Source organism: Acartia tonsa, chromosome 6, assembly GCF_053477335.1.
Source record: "Acartia tonsa isolate MP-2025a chromosome 6, ASM5347733v1, whole genome shotgun sequence".
In the NCBI taxonomy this organism is placed as follows: Eukaryota; Metazoa; Arthropoda; class Copepoda; order Calanoida; family Acartiidae; genus Acartia; species Acartia tonsa.
The window spans coordinates 36,681,981-36,707,037 of record NC_137265.1 but is presented as its reverse complement, the minus strand read 5'-3'; the positions used below and the strand labels follow the sequence as shown (position 1 = coordinate 36,707,037).

The 25,057-nt window shown below is 29.0% G+C and overlaps 1 protein-coding gene and 4 long non-coding RNA genes across 5 annotated transcripts in view; 4 read left to right on the top strand and 1 right to left on the bottom strand.

The window, feature by feature from the left end:
* The first annotated feature begins 84 nt into the window (after positions 1-84).
* LOC145322536 (uncharacterized) overlaps positions 85-25,057 on the top strand; it is a 31,857-nt gene continuing 6,884 nt past the window's right edge. Inside the window, exons 1-3 of the mRNA XM_080164634.1 lie at positions 85-210; positions 1,577-1,667; positions 2,381-2,419. Of these exons, the coding sequence (XP_080020760.1) occupies positions 120-210; positions 1,577-1,667; positions 2,381-2,419 (221 nt within the window). The 5' untranslated portion in view covers positions 85-119. The remainder of the gene's footprint in view (positions 211-1,576; positions 1,668-2,380; positions 2,420-25,057) is intronic.
* LOC145322535 (uncharacterized) lies at positions 3,019-3,901 on the top strand. Its single transcript, XR_013880753.1, has 3 exons — positions 3,019-3,093; positions 3,360-3,462; positions 3,787-3,901. It is a non-coding gene; the product is annotated as an uncharacterized LOC145322535 (long non-coding RNA).
* Positions 8,839-9,477, top strand: LOC145323357 (uncharacterized). Its single transcript, XR_013880928.1, has 2 exons — positions 8,839-9,108; positions 9,375-9,477. It is a non-coding gene; the product is annotated as an uncharacterized LOC145323357 (long non-coding RNA).
* LOC145322533 (uncharacterized) lies at positions 12,145-12,692 on the bottom strand. Its single transcript, XR_013880752.1, has 2 exons — positions 12,583-12,692; positions 12,145-12,258 (listed from the first exon to the last, which is right to left on the bottom strand). It is a non-coding gene; the product is annotated as an uncharacterized LOC145322533 (long non-coding RNA).
* On the top strand, positions 21,212-22,094 carry LOC145322532 (uncharacterized). Its single transcript, XR_013880751.1, has 3 exons — positions 21,212-21,286; positions 21,553-21,655; positions 21,980-22,094. It is a non-coding gene; the product is annotated as an uncharacterized LOC145322532 (long non-coding RNA).

Here is a 25,057-nt window from a genome sequence, read left to right as displayed (position 1 = left end):
TTTGGGTACTAGTGTAATAAACAGTCCAATGTCCTCTCCCTCCTTGGGATTTGTAACCCACAAATAAATACATTATTTAGATTAAACAATGTTAGGATATTAATTTGTACATAAATCCCATGAATTCAGAGTTGAATTCAAGAATAGCAAGTTACAGAGGAGCGGAACAAAGAGATGATGAACATATCTACTATGAAGCCAGTATGACAGGTCAGAATGGCTATTTATTGCAGCATATCATGGACACCTTTCCACGGATATTAAAATGAAAAATTATAAGATTAAAACCAGTTTTGTTTGCCCCAAGGGGCCAAAGGTCCGAGCTAAATAAACTGGCATCAATTATATGATTATTTTAAAATTCGTGAACAATTGTCAGTAATACGTTGCTATACATGATTTTTCTGTAAGGCTGAAAACCTGTACGAATCCAGCGGATATTAATCGGTTTTAACAATAATGTTACAAAAGGCTTTTTAAAAGCGAAGCTTTTCTATAATTAGGGTCGGTCCGTCCGCACGTCCGTCCGCCCGTCCGTCCGTAACGGATAGCTTTTTTCGTTAATTTAGGCATGTTAGAATTGTCCTATTAATTTCAAACTTTGCATGGTGATTCCTGCAGTAGTTAGGTACGAATTGGAAAGCGTAGCAACTCTATAATCATTATCAAAATGTCCGTACGTCCATTTTAAACATGTTGATTTTTTTACTTTTTTAACAACAAATTTTTATATGATCTAATTATCCGATTGATCTGATTTTTTGTATACTGATTCCTGGGACAAAAAAGTACAATATTTTAAGCGAACAAACTCTATAATTAAGTCCTAAAAATGTAAGTATGTCTAAAAACATCATTCTGTATCAAGTAGTTTTTCAACAAATTTACTTACAATTTTGCATCGACTCTTATACATTTATATTCTGATTATTCAGTTCTGACACTATACAAGTGTTAATGTCCGTTTGTCCTACCGTTTCAGTGCTTCGCTTTTATGGGTGTTGTCATCCTTGTTATTTAGAAAATTGAGCATTTTTGGCACATACAAGCAACCCACTGCTAATATAAGATATTAATAAACTCAAAAGTTGTACACAGACTAACAAGCATACTAAGATAATATAATTGTACAGTAGGTTTGATAACAAAATTTAACGCTGTAATTCTTTTGTATAGGTCGAGGGATGTTTATCCTTGCATCGTGGAGGCTAGGGTTCTTACTCCTTATATGGATTTTCACCATAGTTTTTGTCTAGGTCGTGGGATGTTTATCCTTGCATCGTGGAGGCTAGGGTTCTTACTTCTTATATGGATTATCACCATAGTTTTTGTCTAGGTCGTGGGATGTTTATCCTTGCATCGTGGAGGCTAGGGTTCTCACTCCTTATATGGATCATGACCATAGTGTTTGTCTAGGTCGTGGGATGTTTATCCTTGCATTGTGGAGGCTAGGGTTCTCACTTCTTATATGGATCATGACCATAGTTTTTGTCTAGGTCGAGGGATGTTTATCCTTGCATCGTGGAGGCTAGGGTTCTCACTTCTTATATGGATCATGACCATAGTTTTTGTCTAGGTCGAGGGATGTTTATCCTTGCATCGTGGAGGCTAGGGTTCTCACTTCTTATATGGATTATCACCATAGTTTTTGTGCTTGCCGTTTTCAGGTATATTTATAATACGAAGTGGAACGATGTCTGTCCGTCTGCCAGTCTATCTATCTAGATTAAGTTTGGACCGCATGGACTCTATTCTTACTGGTCCCTTCTCCAGAAAAATTGCCCTCAAACCTACCATATTATTATTGTAAAAATTAAGTAATAAAATTTCAATAAAACATTTCAAAATTTTCAACACATAAGTTTCATGAAAAAAAATATATTTTATTTAAAAGCCTCAGTTTTTATAGGTAAGCCTAGTAGATTATATATTTTACAAGTATTAAATATTTAAAGTAGAGCAGTTACTCTATAACTAGATGTATGTATTAATATTTACATTTAGTTTGATTAGTTAAAATTTGAACCACAAAACTAAAAGAAAAAGGTGGGGAGGGGAGAAAATCGGCCTTTCATTTTTTGTTTTAAAAGAAAAAATATAAAACAAAAATTATAGAAGGTATTCGTCCAGGAGTGATATCTCGTGGAAGGGTGAATGTATCCCCATTCAAAGTTGTGTAAATTATCCTTGAATCAGTAGGGACAACCACATTTATTAAGCAGTTTGCAAGATCTTCCGCTCCATACACAGACAGGCATCCTATTACTTGATATCTACATAAATAAGTAAAGTTTAATACAAATTTAAATAAAGTTGTAAATACATAATACCTATCGTTTTATTTGATTAAATAAATTTTAACAGTGTGCAATTATTTCAGGTGTATTAAAGCATTGATTCTCGGCATAAAAGATCAAGGGTGAGTAATTTTGAATCTTAGCAGGGACATTGGAGTGCAAATTAAGCATGTACCCAAAGTTTTTAAGTATAATTTTGATTGGTTGGTTTTAGAGTTGTATATGTTTGCCGATGATTTGCTAAAAGCTATAGGCAAAAAGGTTGATGTACTTAAAAAAGAGTTTCTTTTTGCTGTAAATTGATTTTTTTGTGAACAATGCTTTTCTACAATTAGGGATGGTACATACGGCCATCTTTATGTACATTAATTGTTTTGTAGATTTCAGGATATTCATGAGTAAAATTGAACATTAAATTCACTATTTATCTAATTGCAAAAAAACGTTGCATTTTAGTTTTGATTTCACAATAGTTTTACAAAAAAAGTACTTTATTTTAACAATTATTTCATATCATCATCAAAGGGGAAAATATGAAATTATTGATTAAAGATTTTATTTTTAGCTTAAAATATGCAGATTTTATAGTAAAATTACGTTGCAAATTATGTTAAATTCTATAAAATAAATAGATAAAATTGCTGTACGTTTTTATTTACATTTCAAACCGGTTACTAATTCTTCAAACTCCTATAAAAGCACAGGTTGTTAGAGGTAAAATTGTAGTCTGATAAGTAAAGTCCTCAAGGTAACAAGTAATTAGAGGCAATCAGCTATCACATTCTACTTTGGTTAGGTAAGTCCTTTTAATTATAAGGCATGGAACCCAAAGTATTGTTTATGATTAATGTTCATTTACCCCAGAACATTTGATATAAATCCAAAAGCTTTACTAGTTTTCATTGTACTGCTTTAGATTATTCTTTACTCTAAGCTTATTTCTTTATCTTAATAAGCATTTTCTCAACCATTACATTGATTCTTTTATATGTATTTTGGTTGAGTATATCAAAAGTAGTATTTGATATACTCAATCTTTTGCTACTAATTCTAGATATTTAGGTACAATTTTGTAGTTGCTGATTTTAGCTACAGCTTACTTTGAGTTAGGATATCTAGATGATACATTCACACCTATTTCTCACCTGGAAGGACTCATTTTAGGGTAAGAATAGTTTTGTTATTTGTGTATTATTTTAATTGTTGTTACAAGTATAGGTTTAAATCAAGTTCATTAGTATTTAGCCAAGTTAAGTAACAAAATTAAATCTTGCAAATAATCTTTATTTCTTAGTTTTGAATGTTTAATTTCAGTCATTTAAAATTGTTTAAGTGAATCTATTTATTATCTGTTATTGTTTATCATATTTATTAGCATTTTGTTTGCCTTTAGCGAATTAAGTGTTAATAAATCTGTCTAAACTGACCAAGCTATATTTGTTTGATTCACTTCACTAAGTAATTATAATTAACATATCTAATATTTCAGAAAAACTGCGTCTGACTGTTAAACCTAATGTTTCTACCTAGTGATTTATATAATTTCTAAATGTTTAATATGTTTTGTAAAACTTTAATATTGTAAATAAATTAGTTGAATTAATCTTGTAGTTATTTGATGCAAATATTAATATGTGGTTTATTTTAATTTAATCTTTAAGCCCCTTGTCAAAATCTCCAAAACATTTTTCCTAAAACGAAGTCATCCCTGGAAAAGAAATTTTCTTTTTTGTTTCAAAGATTAAATTAAATTTACTTGCATTTAATATTGACATCACTAACCAACAAGATGTCAACTAATAATTCAATATTAAGTAAACTTTTGAGTTCAGGTTCAAAATCTGTAGAAGATGTTAATATATTTTCTACTGTTCACCTTCTTACGATTAAAAATCTTCAAAGTCTATATCAAGCTGATCAACTTCAGTTTTTGAATTACATGAAAATAAAATGCAAAAAGTATGAGAACAAAATTAATTCATCAGATTCTGTCCAATCAATTTTGTTGGAGCGCCAAAGAAAAGAAGTTCTTATGATTGGTTGTAATCTTTCATTAATGGCTAATTTCATCCATTCCTGCTCTGGTTTAGCAGATTGTTTAATAAATGCTATGTTTACAGTGGAATCTGAAATTAGACATTTACATTGTTTGTGTAATGAAATCTCTGATGGACTTAGAAAGAAGATGGAAGAAAGTGGATATGTTTCTGTTGATGACAATGTAACCATCAATGAATTTACTGTTAGCGGTAAGGAAATTACTGCAGAAAGTGAGGTACTTGAAGATCTGTTCAAGAAACCTACAAATCAAATTATTTCAAGAAGAGTAATTCATCAGGAAATAATGAACACTGATGTTGATAGCACTGATTTAAAGGATTCTTTACTTGTTCCTTTGATAGATATTGATGTTGATAATACAAGAGTTATTGATATTTGTAATCAAACTTCTAACAATGAATCACTTGTTAGTTTATTTAATTCAGGTATTGAGTGTTTAGTTCCAACACCTATAAATTGTGTTGAATCAAGTTCAAGCTATCCAGGAGGAATGAAACCTGAAATTAATAGCATTATAGATTCAAGCAAAAAGTACTCGTGTTGTGCAATTTCAAAACCTGTTAATGATGGCTACTATGGATCTAGCACAGATGGTTCTGATGAAAAATTAGATGATACAATGATCAATAATCTTATTGATTTAGATACTGATACTTCAAGCATAAAGGACAATGGTTTTGGCTTCTGTAAATCTGTGTTAGCTGATTCAAGTTCTAAAAATGATTCTGATGAAATTACAAGTTCTTGGGAAGAATATTTTAAAGTAAACCCTTTAATTATGGAGAAGTCGCCTGAATTTTTTTCTGAAATTTTGGTTGAGGATCCTTTGGATTCCAAGAAGAATGAAGAATGGACAAATGATTCAGGATTTTTTACTGATCAAGATAGTAAAGATGATAGTATTACTAGTTTGATTAATGAAGATTCAAAAATAAAGTCTGTTGAGAATGACAATACTGATCAACAGCAACAATGTTCAAGTATTCATAAGATTTGGAGAACACATTTGAAACAACAGTTCAATGAAAACTGTAATGATTTTCTTTTTTGTCAAGCAAAAAGAATTAAGATCTTAACAAACTGTCTTGATTGCTATAAGAGTTCACCTTTTAATGAACTTGTTGAATCAAGGAATGATATAATTTCTATTCTTGATGACATTTCTGTAACTCTTCAATTCCTAGAAGAGGTTGATGTTTCCAATGATGACATTAAGCAACAGCTGATTGAAATTGAAAACAAGTTTTGCTTTCTTGAGTGCCAATACAAACTCCTTATTGATGTCAAACTTACTGATACAGATGATAAAGTTTCTGCAAGTATTAGCAATGTGTCTGGTGATAATTCCTATGGAATAGATGAGGATGGTGATGCACAAGACTCTGATTCCTGTTATTCTGATGCTACTGATGTTTATTTTGGAAAGGATCTAAATGGTTATTATCAATTAATTCTTGATAATTCAATTTTTAATTTCAACCTTAATCAGTGTTGCATTAGAAGCAACCAATATTGTAACTTTTATGATTTCCCCATCACTGATATATCTTTTATTCAAGAGGAAGATATGTCTGAAACTCAAAAGAATTTTTCAAGAGAAGAAGATTACTGCAACAATCCCATGATGAATGTACAGAAGGAAGAACTGAATGATTTTATTTTCCTTCAAGATGATGAAGTCAAACATCCTACTGCTTGTGATGTTATTGATCATATTGTTAGTTTTACAAATTACAATGCTAACAGATTATTTTATGTCAACCCTGCTGAAGATTCTGATGAGAATGAATCTGCTGAATCTAAAAATAATTTCCTACAGAATGAATCTATTTATAGGACTGTTCTTGTTGATATTACAACAAATAATGAAACTAAAGATGCTTTCAATGTTCAAGCTTCAGTTGATAATCAAGAACAGAGGCCATTGTTGGAAATGCTTACAAATCAAATTCTTCAACCAAATGATTTGATAAGTTCAAATACTGATATTACAGATTTACAAGATTCTGTGTTATTTCCAATTAAGATTAAATTTGATGATTTTCAAACTGATTCTAATCATGTTCTTACAAGCAACAATTATAATTCTATCTTAGAAATTTTATTTGCAGATAATGATGAAGCTGCTATTATGAAAGTCAACACAGCTGTTGATAAACTTATTCATCCAGTAAACATTGAGGATAAATTTACTTTGTCTGTCCAATCTACAGATCAAGAAACTGATTTTGCCAATTTTAACTCTTGGTATAGTTATTTCCAGGAGAATCCTATTCATCTAACCAATGAAGGTTCAGATCTTATAACAGATGTTCAAATCAAAACTTCAAATTCACATTCTATGAAATCTGTTGATAAACTTGTTGAGCCTGTTGATGAAACTCAAGATATTGCTGTTAACATATCTTCACTGGAAGAAAATTATGTTAATCATTACAAAGATGTTTCGGTTATTGATTCTGAAGATATCTCAGAAACCAAGTCTGATCATGTTAGCAAGATGATTATATGCTACATACCTATTCTGGCAATCCCACAACCTACTGATACCCCACCACCTAATCTTGTGGTATGCTTTATCTTAATGGATGGAATTGATAAAGCAAATTGATAATGCTGATTAAACACAGGCACAATTTATTTAATTTTGATTGCTAGATACTCAAATTTTTCCAATGATGAAAATTATTTCCTCAGAATATATTCTTGTCTATAAGATTACATATTTGTTCATCCTGTCAATAACAAGTCTAATAAAGATTTAAGGTATATTGAGACAGGAACTGATTATGTTGAGTCTTTGCAAGTTACTGTTGATGAAATGATTGGTGGATCTTGTACAAAACTGGTAATTAATCATACACCAGAACCAACTGATAAACCACCACCTTAAGGTCTTGATAACTTTGTAATTATCAAAGTTTAAGCTCTTGCTGAAAGTGTTGCAAATGATTAAATTGATAAAATAAAAAAACCAAATGAACAACTTTAAATTTCATGTGTTGAACCATTATATTATTGTGTAAAATCTATTTTTAAATTTAGCAAAGCATTTCTATAAAGCTGCTGCAATTCAAACTTTGCTGCATCAGAGATCGTTTAATTATCTTTTCATAAAGCATTTAAAGATGATTTAATCTTTTATCAATAAAATTTTTATGTCAAATGAGATTTTAGCTGATTAAATTTTTCCTTTGTACTCTATGTATTTTGAATTGTACATTATATTACTTTATTCGTATTATATATTCTTAATAAGAAGTAATATAAACACCTCTGATTTTTGTATTCAAGTCACTTGACTTTTTTTATTGCTTATCTTAAAACCTTTTGATAATTTATTGAAAATAATTTGAATTTTTTGAAGATCCATGAGAATCAATTTCTTTAAAATAAGATTAGATGTATCTTACAAAGTTTGGTTATTCTCCTTGTATCCTTATTATATTATGTTTCTTATTTGTATTGTACAGAAGATTGGTCTAACAAATTTTTAAAGGCCTTTAGCCTAAATACTAACAAATTTTTAAGGCCTTTAGCCTAAACACTAACAAGGTGAAGGGTAAGCCAATCTTTTAGTGGTCTTTAGCCGCATGTATTGATATTGTATCTATTCAATGCCTTTATTGTTGATATTTTGTATTTTATATGTTTAATGTATTACATAATTGAGATGTACCAACATTTGTAGATACAGGTTTGTTACTGGTCATTAGATTGATTCACATAAAGAGCATAATAAATTGTATTTATCTCTGATTATTCTGTTTTAAATATTGTTTTGGTATTAGTACCATCAATATCTATGTTTCCAGTATTTGTATTTATACTTACATTATCTTATTTAAGAGATTTCTGATACCAAATTTCACTTTTAATTTTTTGAGAATTGTTTGCAAAATTTTAATTTCTACAAAAATGATTTTTGATTTGTTTGCATTTATTCATCATTGATTTCATTGAGATTTTAGCCATTGATCTAATGTTTGTTTTGATAGTTTATCTGATCATTTGATTTTTAAAACTATTCTTTAATATATCTCATCAATGAAATTTTAACTGTAAGTTCAGAGTTTTCTCTAAAGAATTGAATTTTTGTGATGTTCAATAATTCATTCAAGATGTTATATACAGAATAAATAAAAAGTGTAAAAATCTGACAAATCAATCGTCTAATACATTAATAAGTATATTTAAAACAAATTGAGTTTAAGATGACAAATCAAACTGATACTGTTTAGTCTTGGCCATAATTCATTACTTCAGGAATTATCTGTTTATATCAGCTAAACATGTTCAATTTTTCTCATCTGCTGTTGCCCAGTGTTTTGTAGATTTCAGGATATTCATGAGTAAAATTGAACATTAAATTCACTATTTATCTAATTGCAAAAAAACGTTGCATTTTAGTTTTGATTTCACAATAGTTTTACAAAAAAAGTACTTTATTTTAACAATTATTTCATATCGTCATCAAAGGGGAAAATATGAAATTATTGATTAAAGATTTTATTTTTAGCTTAAAATATGCAGATTTTATAGTAAAATTACGTTGCAAATTATGTTAAATTCTATAAAATAAATAGATAAAATTGCTGTACGTTTTTATTTACATTTCAAACCGGTTACTAATTCTTCAAACTCCTATAAAAGCACAGGTTGTTAGAGGTAAAATTGTAGTCTGATAAGTAAAGTCCTCAAGGTAACAAGTAATTAGAGGCAATCAGCTATCACATTCTACTTTGGTTAGGTAAGTCCTTTTAATTATAAGGCATGGAACCCAAAGTATTGTTTATGATTAATGTTCATTTACCCCAGAACATTTGATATAAATCCAAAAGCTTTACTAGTTTTCATTGTACTGCTTTAGATTATTCTTTACTCTAAGCTTATTTCTTTATCTTAATAAGCATTTTCTCAACCATTACATTGATTCTTTTATATGTATTTTGGTTGAGTATATCAAAAGTAGTATTTGATATACTCAATCTTTTGCTACTAATTCTAGATATTTAGGTACAATTTTGTAGTTGCTGATTTTAGCTACAGCTTACTTTGAGTTAGGATATCTAGATGATACATTCACACCTATTTCTCACCTGGAAGGACTCATTTTAGGGTAAGAATAGTTTTGTTATTTGTGTATTATTTTAATTGTTGTTACAAGTATAGGTTTAAATCAAGTTCATTAGTATTTAGCCAAGTTAAGCTTCATCATTATCTGCAAATAAAATTTCTAAGATAGAATTATAATTGTTGCTTGTAAGAACATGATTAGAATCAGTTTGAAAATCATCAAATTTAATCTTAATTGGAAATAACACAGAATCTTGTAAATCTGTAATATCAGTATTTGAACTTATCAAATCATTTGGTTGAAGAATTTGATTTGTAAGCATTTCCAACAATGGCCTCTGTTCTTGATTATCAACTGAAGCTTGAACATTGAAAGCATCTTTAGTTTCATTATTTATTGTAATATCAACAAGAAAAGTCCTATAAATAGATTCATTCTGTAGGAAATCATTTCTTGATTCAGCAGATTCATTCTCATCAGAATCTTCAGCAGGGTTGACATAAAATAATCTGTTAGCATTGTAATTTGTAAAACTAACAATATGATCAATAACATCACAAGCAGTAGGATGTTTGACTTCATCATCTTGAAGGAAAATAAAATCATTCAGTTCTTCCTTCTGTACATTCATCATGGGATTGTTGCAGTAATCTTCTTCTCTTGAAAAATTCTTTTGAGTTTCAGACATATCTTCCTCTTGAATAAAAGATATATCAGTGATGGGGAAATCATAAAAGTTACAATATTGGTTGCTTCTAATGCAACACTGATTAAGGTTGAAATTAAAAATTGAATTATCAAGAATTAATTGATAATAACCATTTAGATCCTTTCCAAAATAAACATCAGTAGCATCAGAATAACAGGAATCAGAGTCTTGTGCATCACCATCCTCATCTATTCCATAGGAATTATCACCAGACACATTGCTAATACTTGCAGAAACTTTATCATCTGTATCAGTAAGTTTGACATCAATAAGGAGTTTGTATTGGCACTCAAGAAAGCAAAACTTGTTTTCAATTTCAATCAGCTGTTGCTTAATGTCATCATTGGAAACATCAACCTCTTCTAGGAATTGAAGAGTTACAGAAATGTCATCAAGAATAGAAATTATATCATTCCTTGATTCAACAAGTTCATTAAAAGGTGAACTCTTATAGCAATCAAGACAGTTTGTTAAGATCTTAATTCTTTTTGCTTGACAAAAAAGAAAATCATTACAGTTTTCATTGAACTGTTGTTTCAAATGTGTTCTCCAAATCTTATGAATACTTGAACATTGTTGCTGTTGATCAGTATTGTCATTCTCAACAGACTTTATTTTTGAATCTTCATTAATCAAACTAGTAATACTATCATCTTTACTATCTTGATCAGTAAAAAATCCTGAATCATTTGTCCATTCTTCATTCTTCTTGGAATCCAAAGGATCCTCAACCAAAATTTCAGAAAAAAATTCAGGCGACTTCTCCATAATTAAAGGGTTTACTTTAAAATATTCTTCCCAAGAACTTGTAATTTCATCAGAATCATTTTTAGAACTTGAATCAGCTAACACAGATTTACAGAAGCCAAAACCATTGTCCTTTATGCTTGAAGTATCAGTATCTAAATCAATAAGATTATTGATCATTGTATCATCTAATTTTTCATCAGAACCATCTGTGCTAGATCCATAGTAGCCATCATTAACAGGTTTTGAAATTGCACAACACGAGTACTTTTTGCTTGAATCTATAATGCTATTAATTTCAGGTTTCATTCCTCCTGGATAGCTTGAACTTGATTCAACACAATTTATAGGTGTTGGAACTAAACACTCAATACCTGAATTAAATAAACTAACAAGTGATTCATTGTTAGAAGTTTGATTACAAATATCAATAACTCTTGTATTATCAACATCAATATCTATCAAAGGAACAAGTAAAGAATCCTTTAAATCAGTGCTATCAACATCAGTGTTCATTATTTCCTGATGAATTACTCTTCTTGAAATAATTTGATTTGTAGGTTTCTTGAACAGATCTTCAAGTACCTCACTTTCTGCAGTAATTTCCTTACCGCTAACAGTAAATTCATTGATGGTTACATTGTCATCAACAGAAACATATCCACTTTCTTCCATCTTCTTTCTAAGTCCATCAGAGATTTCATTACACAAACAATGTAAATGTCTAATTTCAGATTCCACTGTAAACATAGCATTTATTAAACAATCTGCTAAACCAGAGCAGGAATGGATGAAATTAGCCATTAATGAAAGATTACAACCAATCATAAGAACTTCTTTTCTTTGGCGCTCCAACAAAATTGATTGGACAGACTCTGATGAATTAATTTTGTTCTTATACTTTTTGCATTTTATTTTCATGTAGTTCAAAAACTTAAGTTGATCAGCTTGATATAGACTTTGAAGATTTTTAATCGTAAGAAGGTGAATAGTAGAAAATATATTAACATCTTCTACAGATTTTGAACCTGAACTCAAAAGTTTACTTAATATTGAATTATTAGTTGACATCTTGTTAGTTAATGATGCCAATATTAAATGCAATTAAATTTAATTTAATCCTTGAAACAAAAAAAATTCTTTTCCAGGGGTGACTTTGTTTTAGGAAAAATGTTTTGGAGATTTTGACAAGGGGCTTAAAGATTAAATTAAAATAAACCACATATTAATATTTGCATCAAATAACTACAAGATTAATTCAACTAATTTATTTACAATATTAAAGTTTTACAAAACATATTAAACATTTAGAAATTATATAAATCACTAGGTAGAAACATTAGGTTTAACAGTCAGACGCAGTTTTTCTGAAATATTAGATATGTTAATTATAATTACTTAGTGAAGTGAATCAAACAAATATAGCTTGGTCAGTTTAGACAGATTTATTAACACTTAATTCGCTAAAGGCAAACAAAATGCTAATAAATATGATAAACAATAACAGATAATAAATAGATTCACTTAAACAATTTTAAATGACTGAAATTAAACATTCAAAACTAAGAAATAAAGATTATTTGCAAGATTTAATTTTGTTACTTAACTTGGCTAAATACTAATGAACTTGATTTAAACCTATACTTGTAACAACAATTAAAATAATACACAAATAACAAAACTATTCTTACCCTAAAATGAGTCCTTCCAGGTGAGAAATAGGTGTGAATGTATCATCTAGATATCCTAACTCAAAGTAAGCTGTAGCTAAAATCAGCAACTACAAAATTGTACCTAAATATCTAGAATTTGTACTGATGCAGCAAAGTTTGAATTGCAGCAGCTTTATAGAAATGCTTTGCTAAATTTAAAAATAGATTTTACACAATAATATAATGGTTCAACACATGAAATTTAAAGTTGTTCATTTGGTTTTTTTATTTTATCAATTTAATCATTTGCAACACTTTCAGCAAGAGCTTAAACTTTGATAATTACAAAGTTATCAAGACCTTAAGGTGGTGGTTTATCAGTTGGTTCTGGTGTATGATTAATTACCAGTTTTGTACAAGATCCACCAATCATTTCATCAACAGTAACTTGCAAAGACTCAACATAATCAGTTCCTGTCTCAATATACCTTAAATCTTTATTAGACTTGTTATTGACAGGATGAACAAATATGTAATCTTATAGACAAGAATATATTCTGAGGAAATAATTTTCATCATTGGAAAAATTTGAGTATCTAGCAATCAAAATTAAATAAATTGTGCCTGTGTTTAATCAGCATTATCAATTTGCTTTATCAATTCCATCCATTAAGATAAAGCATACCACAAGATTAGGTGGTGGGGTATCAGTAGGTTGTGGGATTGCCAGAATAGGTATGTAGCATATAATCATCTTGCTAACATGATCAGACTTGGTTTCTGAGATATCTTCAGAATCAATAACCGAAACATCTTTGTAATGATTAACATAATTTTCTTCCAGTGAAGATATGTTAACAGCAATATCTTGAGTTTCATCAACAGGCTCAACAAGTTTATCAACAGATTTCATAGAATGTGAATTTGAAGTTTTGATTTGAACATCTGTTATAAGATCTGAACCTTCATTGGTTAGATGAATAGGATTCTCCTGGAAATAACTATACCAAGAGTTAAAATTGGCAAAATCAGTTTCTTGATCTGTAGATTGGACAGACAAAGTAAATTTATCCTCAATGTTTACTGGATGAATAAGTTTATCAACAGCTGTGTTGACTTTCATAATAGCAGCTTCATCATTATCTGCAAATAAAATTTCTAAGATAGAATTATAATTGTTGCTTGTAAGAACATGATTAGAATCAGTTTGAAAATCATCAAATTTAATCTTAATTGGAAATAACACAGAATCTTGTAAATCTGTAATATCAGTATTTGAACTTATCAAATCATTTGGTTGAAGAATTTGATTTGTAAGCATTTCCAACAATGGCCTCTGTTCTTGATTATCAACTGAAGCTTGAACATTGAAAGCATCTTTAGTTTCATTATTTATTGTAATATCAACAAGAAAAGTCCTATAAATAGATTCATTCTGTAGGAAATCATTTCTTGATTCAGCAGATTCATTCTCATCAGAATCTTCAGCAGGGTTGACATAAAATAATCTGTTAGCATTGTAATTTGTAAAACTAACAATATGATCAATAACATCACAAGCAGTAGGATGTTTGACTTCATCATCTTGAAGGAAAATAAAATCATTCAGTTCTTCCTTCTGTACATTCATCATGGGATTGTTGCAGTAATCTTCTTCTCTTGAAAAATTCTTTTGAGTTTCAGACATATCTTCCTCTTGAATAAAAGATATATCAGTGATGGGGAAATCATAAAAGTTACAATATTGGTTGCTTCTAATGCAACACTGATTAAGGTTGAAATTAAAAATTGAATTATCAAGAATTAATTGATAATAACCATTTAGATCCTTTCCAAAATAAACATCAGTAGCATCAGAATAACAGGAATCAGAGTCTTGTGCATCACCATCCTCATCTATTCCATAGGAATTATCACCAGACACATTGCTAATACTTGCAGAAACTTTATCATCTGTATCAGTAAGTTTGACATCAATAAGGAGTTTGTATTGGCACTCAAGAAAGCAAAACTTGTTTTCAATTTCAATCAGCTGTTGCTTAATGTCATCATTGGAAACATCAACCTCTTCTAGGAATTGAAGAGTTACAGAAATGTCATCAAGAATAGAAATTATATCATTCCTTGATTCAACAAGTTCATTAAAAGGTGAACTCTTATAGCAATCAAGACAGTTTGTTAAGATCTTAATTCTTTTTGCTTGACAAAAAAGAAAATCATTACAGTTTTCATTGAACTGTTGTTTCAAATGTGTTCTCCAAATCTTATGAATACTTGAACATTGTTGCTGTTGATCAGTATTGTCATTCTCAACAGACTTTATTTTTGAATCTTCATTAATCAAACTAGTAATACTATCATCTTTACTATCTTGATCAGTAAAAAATCCTGAATCATTTGTCCATTCTTCATTCTTCTTGGAATCCAAAGGATCCTCAACCAAAATTTCAGAAAAAAATTCAGGCGACTTCTCCATAATTAAAGGGTTTACTTTAAAATATTCTTCCCAAGAACTTGTAATTTCATCAGAATCATTTTTAGAACTTGAATCAGCTAACACAGATTTACAGAAGCCAAAACCATTGTCCTTTATGCTTGAAGTATCAGTATCTAAATCAATAAGATTATTGATCATTGTATCATCTAATTTTTCATCAGAACCATCTGTGCTAGATCCATAGTAGCCATCATTAACAGGTTTTGAAATTGCACAACACGAGTACTTTTTGCTTGAATCTATAATGCTATTAATTTCAGGTTTCATTCCTCCTGGATAGCTTGAACTTGATTCAACACAATTTATAGGTGTTGGAACTAAACACTCAATACCTGAATTAAATAAACTAACAAGTGATTCATTGTTAGAAGTTTGATTACAAATATCAATAACTCTTGTATTATCAACATCAATATCTATCAAAGGAACAAGTAAAGAATCCTTTAAATCAGTGCTATCAACATCAGTGTTCATTATTTCCTGATGAATTACTCTTCTTGAAATAATTTGATTTGTAGGTTTCTTGAACAGATCTTCAAGTACCTCACTTTCTGCAGTAATTTCCTTACCGCTAACAGTAAATTCATTGATGGTTACATTGTCATCAACAGAAACATATCCACTTTCTTCCATCTTCTTTCTAAGTCCATCAGAGATTTCATTACACAAACAATGTAAATGTCTAATTTCAGATTCCACTGTAAACATAGCATTTATTAAACAATCTGCTAAACCAGAGCAGGAATGGATGAAATTAGCCATTAATGAAAGATTACAACCAATCATAAGAACTTCTTTTCTTTGGCGCTCCAACAAAATTGATTGGACAGACTCTGATGAATTAATTTTGTTCTTATACTTTTTGCATTTTATTTTCATGTAGTTCAAAAACTTAAGTTGATCAGCTTGATATAGACTTTGAAGATTTTTAATCGTAAGAAGGTGAATAGTAGAAAATATATTAACATCTTCTACAGATTTTGAACCTGAACTCAAAAGTTTACTTAATATTGAATTATTAGTTGACATCTTGTTAGTTAATGATGCCAATATTAAATGCAATTAAATTTAATTTAATCCTTGAAACAAAAAAAATTCTTTTCCAGGGGTGACTTTGTTTTAGGAAAAATGTTTTGGAACAAAGTCACCCCTGGAAAAGAATTTTTTTTGTTTCAAGGATTAAATTAAATTTAATTGCATTTAATATTGGCATCATTAACTAACAAGATGTCAACTAATAATTCAATATTAAGTAAACTTTTGAGTTCAGGTTCAAAATCTGTAGAAGATGTTAATATATTTTCTACTATTCACCTTCTTACGATTAAAAATCTTCAAAGTCTATATCAAGCTGATCAACTTAAGTTTTTGAACTACATGAAAATAAAATGCAAAAAGTATAAGAACAAAATTAATTCATCAGAGTCTGTCCAATCAATTTTGTTGGAGCGCCAAAGAAAAGAAGTTCTTATGATTGGTTGTAATCTTTCATTAATGGCTAATTTCATCCATTCCTGCTCTGGTTTAGCAGATTGTTTAATAAATGCTATGTTTACAGTGGAATCTGAAATTAGACATTTACATTGTTTGTGTAATGAAATCTCTGATGGACTTAGAAAGAAGATGGAAGAAAGTGGATATGTTTCTGTTGATGACAATGTAACCATCAATGAATTTACTGTTAGCGGTAAGGAAATTACTGCAGAAAGTGAGGTACTTGAAGATCTGTTCAAGAAACCTACAAATCAAATTATTTCAAGAAGAGTAATTCATCAGGAAATAATGAACACTGATGTTGATAGCACTGATTTAAAGGATTCTTTACTTGTTCCTTTGATAGATATTGATGTTGATAATACAAGAGTTATTGATATTTGTAATCAAACTTCTAACAATGAATCACTTGTTAGTTTATTTAATTCAGGTATTGAGTGTTTAGTTCCAACACCTATAAATTGTGTTGAATCAAGTTCAAGCTATCCAGGAGGAATGAAACCTGAAATTAATAGCATTATAGATTCAAGCAAAAAGTACTCGTGTTGTGCAATTTCAAAACCTGTTAATGATGGCTACTATGGATCTAGCACAGATGGTTCTGATGAAAAATTAGATGATACAATGATCAATAATCTTATTGATTTAGATACTGATACTTCAAGCATAAAGGACAATGGTTTTGGCTTCTGTAAATCTGTGTTAGCTGATTCAAGTTCTAAAAATGATTCTGATGAAATTACAAGTTCTTGGGAAGAATATTTTAAAGTAAACCCTTTAATTATGGAGAAGTCGCCTGAATTTTTTTCTGAAATTTTGGTTGAGGATCCTTTGGATTCCAAGAAGAATGAAGAATGGACAAATGATTCAGGATTTTTTACTGATCAAGATAGTAAAGATGATAGTATTACTAGTTTGATTAATGAAGATTCAAAAATAAAGTCTGTTGAGAATGACAATACTGATCAACAGCAACAATGTTCAAGTATTCATAAGATTTGGAGAACACATTTGAAACAACAGTTCAATGAAAACTGTAATGATTTTCTTTTTTGTCAAGCAAAAAGAATTAAGATCTTAACAAACTGTCTTGATTGCTATAAGAGTTCACCTTTTAATGAACTTGTTGAATCAAGGAATGATATAATTTCTATTCTTGATGACATTTCTGTAACTCTTCAATTCCTAGAAGAGGTTGATGTTTCCAATGATGACATTAAGCAACAGCTGATTGAAATTGAAAACAAGTTTTGCTTTCTTGAGTGCCAATACAAACTCCTTATTGATGTCAAACTTACTGATACAGATGATAAAGTTTCTGCAAGTATTAGCAATGTGTCTGGTGATAATTCCTATGGAATAGATGAGGATGGTGATGCACAAGACTCTGATTCCTGTTATTCTGATGCTACTGATGTTTATTTTGGAAAGGATCTAAATGGTTATTATCAATTAATTCTTGATAATTCAATTTTTAATTTCAACCTTAATCAGTGTTGCATTAGAAGCAACCAATATTGTAACTTTTATGATTTCCCCATCACTGATATATCTTTTATTCAAGAGGAAGATATGTCTGAAACTCAAAAGAATTTTTCAAGAGAAGAAGATTACTGCAACAATCCCATGATGAATGTACAGAAGGAAGAACTGAATGATTTTATTTTCCTTCAAGATGATGAAGTCAAACATCCTACTGCTTGTGATGTTATTGATCATATTGTTAGTTTTACAAATTACAATGCTAACAGATTATTTTATGTCAACCCTGCTGAAGATTCTGATGAGAATGAATCTGCTGAATCAAGAAATGATTTCCTACAGAATGAATCTATTTATAGGACTTTTCTTGTTGATATTACAATAAATAATGAAACTAAAGATGCTTTCAATGTTCAAGCTTCAGTTGATAATCAAGAACAGAGGCCATTGTTGGAAATGCTTACAAATCAAATTCTTCAACCAAATGATTTGATAAGTTCAAATACTGATATTACAGATTTACAAGATTCTGTGTTATTTCCAATTAAGATTAAATTTGATGATTTTCAAACTGATTCTAATCATGTTCTTACAAGCAACAATTATAATTCTATCTTAGAAATTTTATTTGCAGATAATGATGAAGCTGCTATTATGAAAGTCAACACAGCTGTTGATAAACTTATTCATCCAGTAAACATTGAGGATAAATTTACTTTGTCTGTCCAATCTACAGATCAAGAAACTGATTTTGCCAATTTTAACTCTTGGTATAGTTATTTCCAGGAGAATCCTATTCATCTAACCAATGAAGGTTCAGATCTTATAACAGATGTTCAAATCAAAACTTCAAATTCACATTCTATGAAATCTGTTGATAAACTTGTTGAGCCTGTTGATGAAACTCAAGATATTGCTGTTAACATATCTTCACTGGAAGAAAATTATGTTAATCATTACAAAGATGTTTCGGTTATTGATTCTGAAGATATCTCAGAAACCAAGTCTGATCATGTTAGCAAGATGATTATATGCTACATACCTATTCTGGCAATCCCACAACCTACTGATACCCCACCACCTAATCTTGTGGTATGCTTTATCTTAATGGATGGAATTGATAAAGCAAATTGATAATGCTGATTAAACACAGGCACAATTTATTTAATTTTGATTGCTAGATACTCAAATTTTTCCAATGATGAAAATTATTTCCTCAGAATATATTCTTGTCTATAAGATTACATATTTGTTCATCCTGTCAATAACAAGTCTAATAAAGATTTAAGGTATATTGAGACAGGAACTGATTATGTTGAGTCTTTGCAAGTTACTGTTGATGAAATGATTGGTGGATCTTGTACAAAACTGGTAATTAATCATACACCAGAACCAACTGATAAACCACCACCTTAAGGTCTTGATAACTTTGTAATTATCAAAGTTTAAGCTCTTGCTGAAAGTGTTGCAAATGATTAAATTGATAAAATAAAAAAACCAAATGAACAACTTTAAATTTCATGTGTTGAACCATTATATTATTGTGTAAAATCTATTTTTAAATTTAGCAAAGCATTTCTATAAAGCTGCTGCAATTCAAACTTTGCTGCATCAGAGATCGTTTAATTATCTTTTCATAAAGCATTTAAAGATGATTTAATCTTTTATCAATAAAATTTTTATGTCAAATGATTTTTAGCTGATTAAATTTATCCTTTATTACTCTCTGTATTTTGAACTTTTAGAAGTAATATAAACACCTCTGATTTTTGTATTCCAGTCACTTGACTTTTATTTTTGCTTATATTAAAAATATTTTGATATTTTATTAAAATTAATTTGAATTTTTTGAAGATCCATGAGAATCAATTTCTTTCAAATAAGATTAGATGTATCTTACAAAGTTTGGTTATTCTCCTTGTATCCTTAGTATATTATGTTTCTTATTTATATTGTATAGAAGATTGGTCTAACAAATTTTAATGGCCTTTAGCCTAAATACTAACAAATTTTTAAAGGTCTTTAGCCTAAACACTAACAAATATGTTTATGGCCTTTAGCCTGAACACTAACAAGGTGAAGGGTAAGCCAATCTTTTAGTGGTCTTTAGCCGCATATATTGATATTGTATCTATTCAATGCCTTTATTGTTGATATTTTGTATTCTATATGTTTAATGTATTACAGAATTGAGATGTACCAACATTTGTAGATGCTGGTTTGTTACTGGTCATTAGATTGATTCACATAAAGAGCATGTTAAATTGTGTTTATCTCTGATTATTCTATTTTTAATATTGTTTTGGTATTAGTACCATCAATATCTATGTTTCCAGTATTTGTATTTATACTTACATTATCTTATTTAAGAGATTTCTGATACCAAATTTCACTTTTAATTTTTTGAGAATTGTTTGCAAAATTTTAATTTCTACAAAAATGATTTTTGATTTGTTTGCATTTATTCATCATTGATTTCATTGAGATTTTAGCCATTGATCTAATGTTTGTTTTGATAGTTTATCTGATCATTTGATTTTTAAAACTATTCTTTAATATATCTCATCAATGAAATTTTAACTGTAAGTTCAGAGTTTTCTCTAAAGAATTGAATTTTTGTGATGTTCAATAATTCATTCAAGATGTTATATACAGAGGTAATAAAAAGTGTAAAGTCTGACAAATCAATCGTCTAATACATTAATAAGTATATTTAAAACAAATTGAGTTTAAGATGACAAATCAAACTGATACTGTTTAGTCTTGGCCATAATTCATTACTTCAGGAATTATCTGTTTATATCAGCTAAACATGTTCAATTTTTCTCATCTGCTGTTGCCCAGTGTTTTGTAGATTTCAGGATATTCATGAGTAAAATTGAACATTAAATTCACTATTTATCTAATTGCAAAAAAACGTTGCATTTTAGTTTTGATTTCACAATAGTTTTACAAAAAAAGTACTTTATTTTAACAATTATTTCATATCGTCATCAAAGGGGAAAATATGAAATTATTGATTAAAGATTTTATTTTTAGCTTAAAATATGCAGATTTTATAGTAAAATTACGTTGCAAATTATGTTAAATTCTATAAAATAAATAGATAAAATTGCTGTACGTTTTTATTTACATTTCAAACCGGTTACTAATTCTTCAAACTCCTATAAAAGCACAGGTTGTTAGAGGTAAAATTGTAGTCTGATAAGTAAAGTCCTCAAGGTAACAAGTAATTAGAGGCAATCAGCTATCACATTCTACTTTGGTTAGGTAAGTCCTTTTAATTATAAGGCATGGAACCCAAAGTATTGTTTATGATTAATGTTCATTTACCCCAGAACATTTGATATAAATCCAAAAGCTTTACTAGTTTTCATTGTACTGCTTTAGATTATTCTTTACTCTAAGCTTATTTCTTTATCTTAATAAGCATTTTCTCAACCATTACATTGATTCTTTTATATGTATTTTGGTTGAGTATATCAAAAGTAGTATTTGATATACTCAATCTTTTGCTACTAATTCTAGATATTTAGGTACAATTTTGTAGTTGCTGATTTTAGCTACAGCTTACTTTGAGTTAGGATATCTAGATGATACATTCACACCTATTTCTCACCTGGAAGGACTCATTTTAGGGTAAGAATAGTTTTGTTATTTGTGTATTATTTTAATTGTTGTTACAAGTATAGGTTTAAATCAAGTTCATTAGTATTTAGCCAAGTTAAGTAACAAAATTAAATCTTGCAAATAATCTTTATTTCTTAGTTTTGAATGTTTAATTTCAGTCATTTAAAATTGTTTAAGTGAATCTATTTATTATCTGTTATTGTTTATCATATTTATTAGCATTTTGTTTGCCTTTAGCGAATTAAGTGTTAATAAATCTGTCTAAACTGACCAAGCTATATTTGTTTGATTCACTTCACTAAGTAATTATAATTAACATATCTAATATTTCAGAAAAACTGCGTCTGACTGTTAAACCTAATGTTTCTACCTAGTGATTTATATAATTTCTAAATGTTTAATATGTTTTGTAAAACTTTAATATTGTAAATAAATTAGTTGAATTAATCTTGTAGTTATTTGATGCAAATATTAATATGTGGTTTATTTTAATTTAATCTTTAAGCCCCTTGTCAAAATCTCCAAAACATTTACTAGGCATAAAATAATCTTTCTATTTTTCGAATTTTGCATGGTGATTCCTGTAACATTTAGGTATAATTAGGAAAGCTTAGTTTTTCATATTCATTGCTATTAAGTTCATTTTAAGCATATTAATTTTTTTAGCTTTCTAGAAAAAAATTATATGATATAATTATACTTTTTACTCGATTTGATTTCAATGACGATCAGATGTTATAAGCACTGCATCTCTATAATCAAGTCTTTATATAATTTTGGGATATTTCTATTTTTGGTTCAAGCTTTAAAATAATGTGGAATAGCAAATTACTCGTTACTCTTTGTTATTTCTTAATGTTCTTTTGTCTCATAGTTTTTTGTTTTTAAAAGCGAAGCTTTCCTATACTTAGGGTCGGTCCTTCCGTACGTCCGTGACGGATAGTTTTTTTCGTTAATTTAGGCATGTTAGAATTGTCCTATCGATTTCAAACTTTGCATGGTGATTCCTGTAGTAGTTGGGTACGATTTAGAAAGCGTAGCAACTCTATAATTATTACCAGAATGTCCGTACGTCCATTTTAAACTTGTTGATTTTTCTACTTTTTTAACAACAAATTTTTATGTGGTCTAATTATCCGATTGATCTGAATTTTAGCATATTGATTACTGGGACAACAAAGTACAATATTATAAGCAAAGAAACTCTATAATGAAGGCCTAAAAATGTAAGTATGTCCAAGTCCATAAACATTATGATGTATTAAGCTTTTTTCAACAAATTTACTTACAATTTTGCTTCGACTCTTATACATTTATATTCTGATTATTCAGTTCTGACACTATACAAGTGTTAATGTCAGTTTGTCCTACCGTTTCAGTCCTTCGCTTTTATGGATGTTTTCATCCTTGTTATGGATGTTTTCATCCATGTTAATAAGAATACTTCTGTTCTTGTTTTCAATTGTATGGCTTCATTGACAAATCTAATTGAATAATATTTTTATGATACAATCAAAAACTATAAAATTTTCCATTTCACATATAAAACTTGATATAAACTTTGTAATTGATATTTTATTTAAAGTTCATGTTTCTTCTAGTAAACGATAAAGTTCAGTGTTCATTATTGCTATTTAGAATAAAACAAGGATGACAACATCCATAAGTAGCGAAGATCAAAAATCAAGGATGAACATGGAACTATAGAGCAGTGTAATACAAAATAAAAATTGAAATAAAATAAATCAAGAAACCTTTTATTATTTATAATGTGGAAATTTATGAATCGATCTAGCACCCCAACCGATTAGTATATCTTAATGAAACTTTGTGGAAATATGTAAAATGTAACCTTATTCAACCCCTTAAAATTTAAGCTGTTTATCAGGACTAGAAATTAAAAAAGACATTAAACACTTTAAAACCTAGGAATAGATCTAGCACCCGAACTAATAAGCTAATCTCAATGAAACTTTATAGAAGTATGCAGAATTCAAACTTATCTAATCCCTGAATTGAATTGGACTCGAGAAAATCATGAAAACTTAAAAGTCTAGGAATCGATCTAGCACCCAAATTAATTGACATATCTGGATGAAACTTAGTAAAAATATGAAGGCTGGAAACTTATTTAATCCCTGAAAATTCCAGGCGTCTATCTTGAAAAGGAGCCGAGAAAATCACGTTTCCCCCAAAACGTTTCAGACGAACATTTCAAATTATAGAGTAGCTTCGCTACTAAAAAACAACGTAATTACATATTTAGCTTTTAGCTGGTGTCAAGTATAAATTTTTGCCCAATTTTTTGTCCTTAAAAATTATGAATTCTGTTATTATTTCACAATTCTAATGTAAAATAACAGGATGTATGTCTATCTATCTGTGCTTAGGATCTCGCTAACCACTAGATCGATATGGTGCTTTTATATTATGTCAAAGGAAGGTTCATAACTATTTTCCGGAAGGAACATCAACCCTCCAAATATGAAAAAAATAATTTACCATTTATTTTTAAAATTGAATGTAGAGTGTCGAATACCCCCCCCCCCCCTCCCCTACTCTCATCACCCTATTGACCAGAAAGAATAATGTTTCATTTAACTCTTTTCTAAAAAAGGCAGCATATGAAAACAAATATTATAAAGTTCAGAGAAAAGATTGATATTATAGATTAATTCTATTGCATGAAAAACATTTCAAAAGATTAAATGTTATATTATATTTTTCTTGCATAATTATAAAATCATATTAGTAATTTAATAATCAAACTTTTGATAATAAAATAGTCATATATGTAATAATAATAAAAGTACAGATGTTGTATAACCAAGGATGTATACTACAGAAATGATTCTGTGAAGTATAATTTTTTTCTGGTTCCAGTGTTGGAGACCTTTTGTGTAGGGACTTTGCTGTGTTGATATTTCCGCCGCTGATGGCTGGTATTGAAAAAACTACTTTAACTAAACTAAACACACAGTTATTTAAACCCTGTAACTAAGTATTACAATGTCTATCATTAACATTTATTGAAATAAATGTGTATAAAAATTTCTTAGATGCTACGGGCAAAGCCATTTGTTTTGTATGAATTACAAAATAAAATTATACAGTAATTTCATGATTTAGATTAATTGAATATAAATATTGTAATAATATTTATATTTCTTTTATATATTAATTTCATAATAATTTTTTTTAGAGGCATTTAAGTCGGTATTGTGGGGGGGGGTACGACCTCCCCACATTTTCAATTTAATCAAAGAGTAAAGTATAAATAAATTTGGGAGTTTTAATTTTTTTTAAGTAGCGCTTTTTTTGGATGGTGAAGATACACTCTCCGAAAATAGCTATAAACCTTCCAAGGATCTACGAGAAGATCACCTGTAAAGGAGAGCCATATCGGTTCAG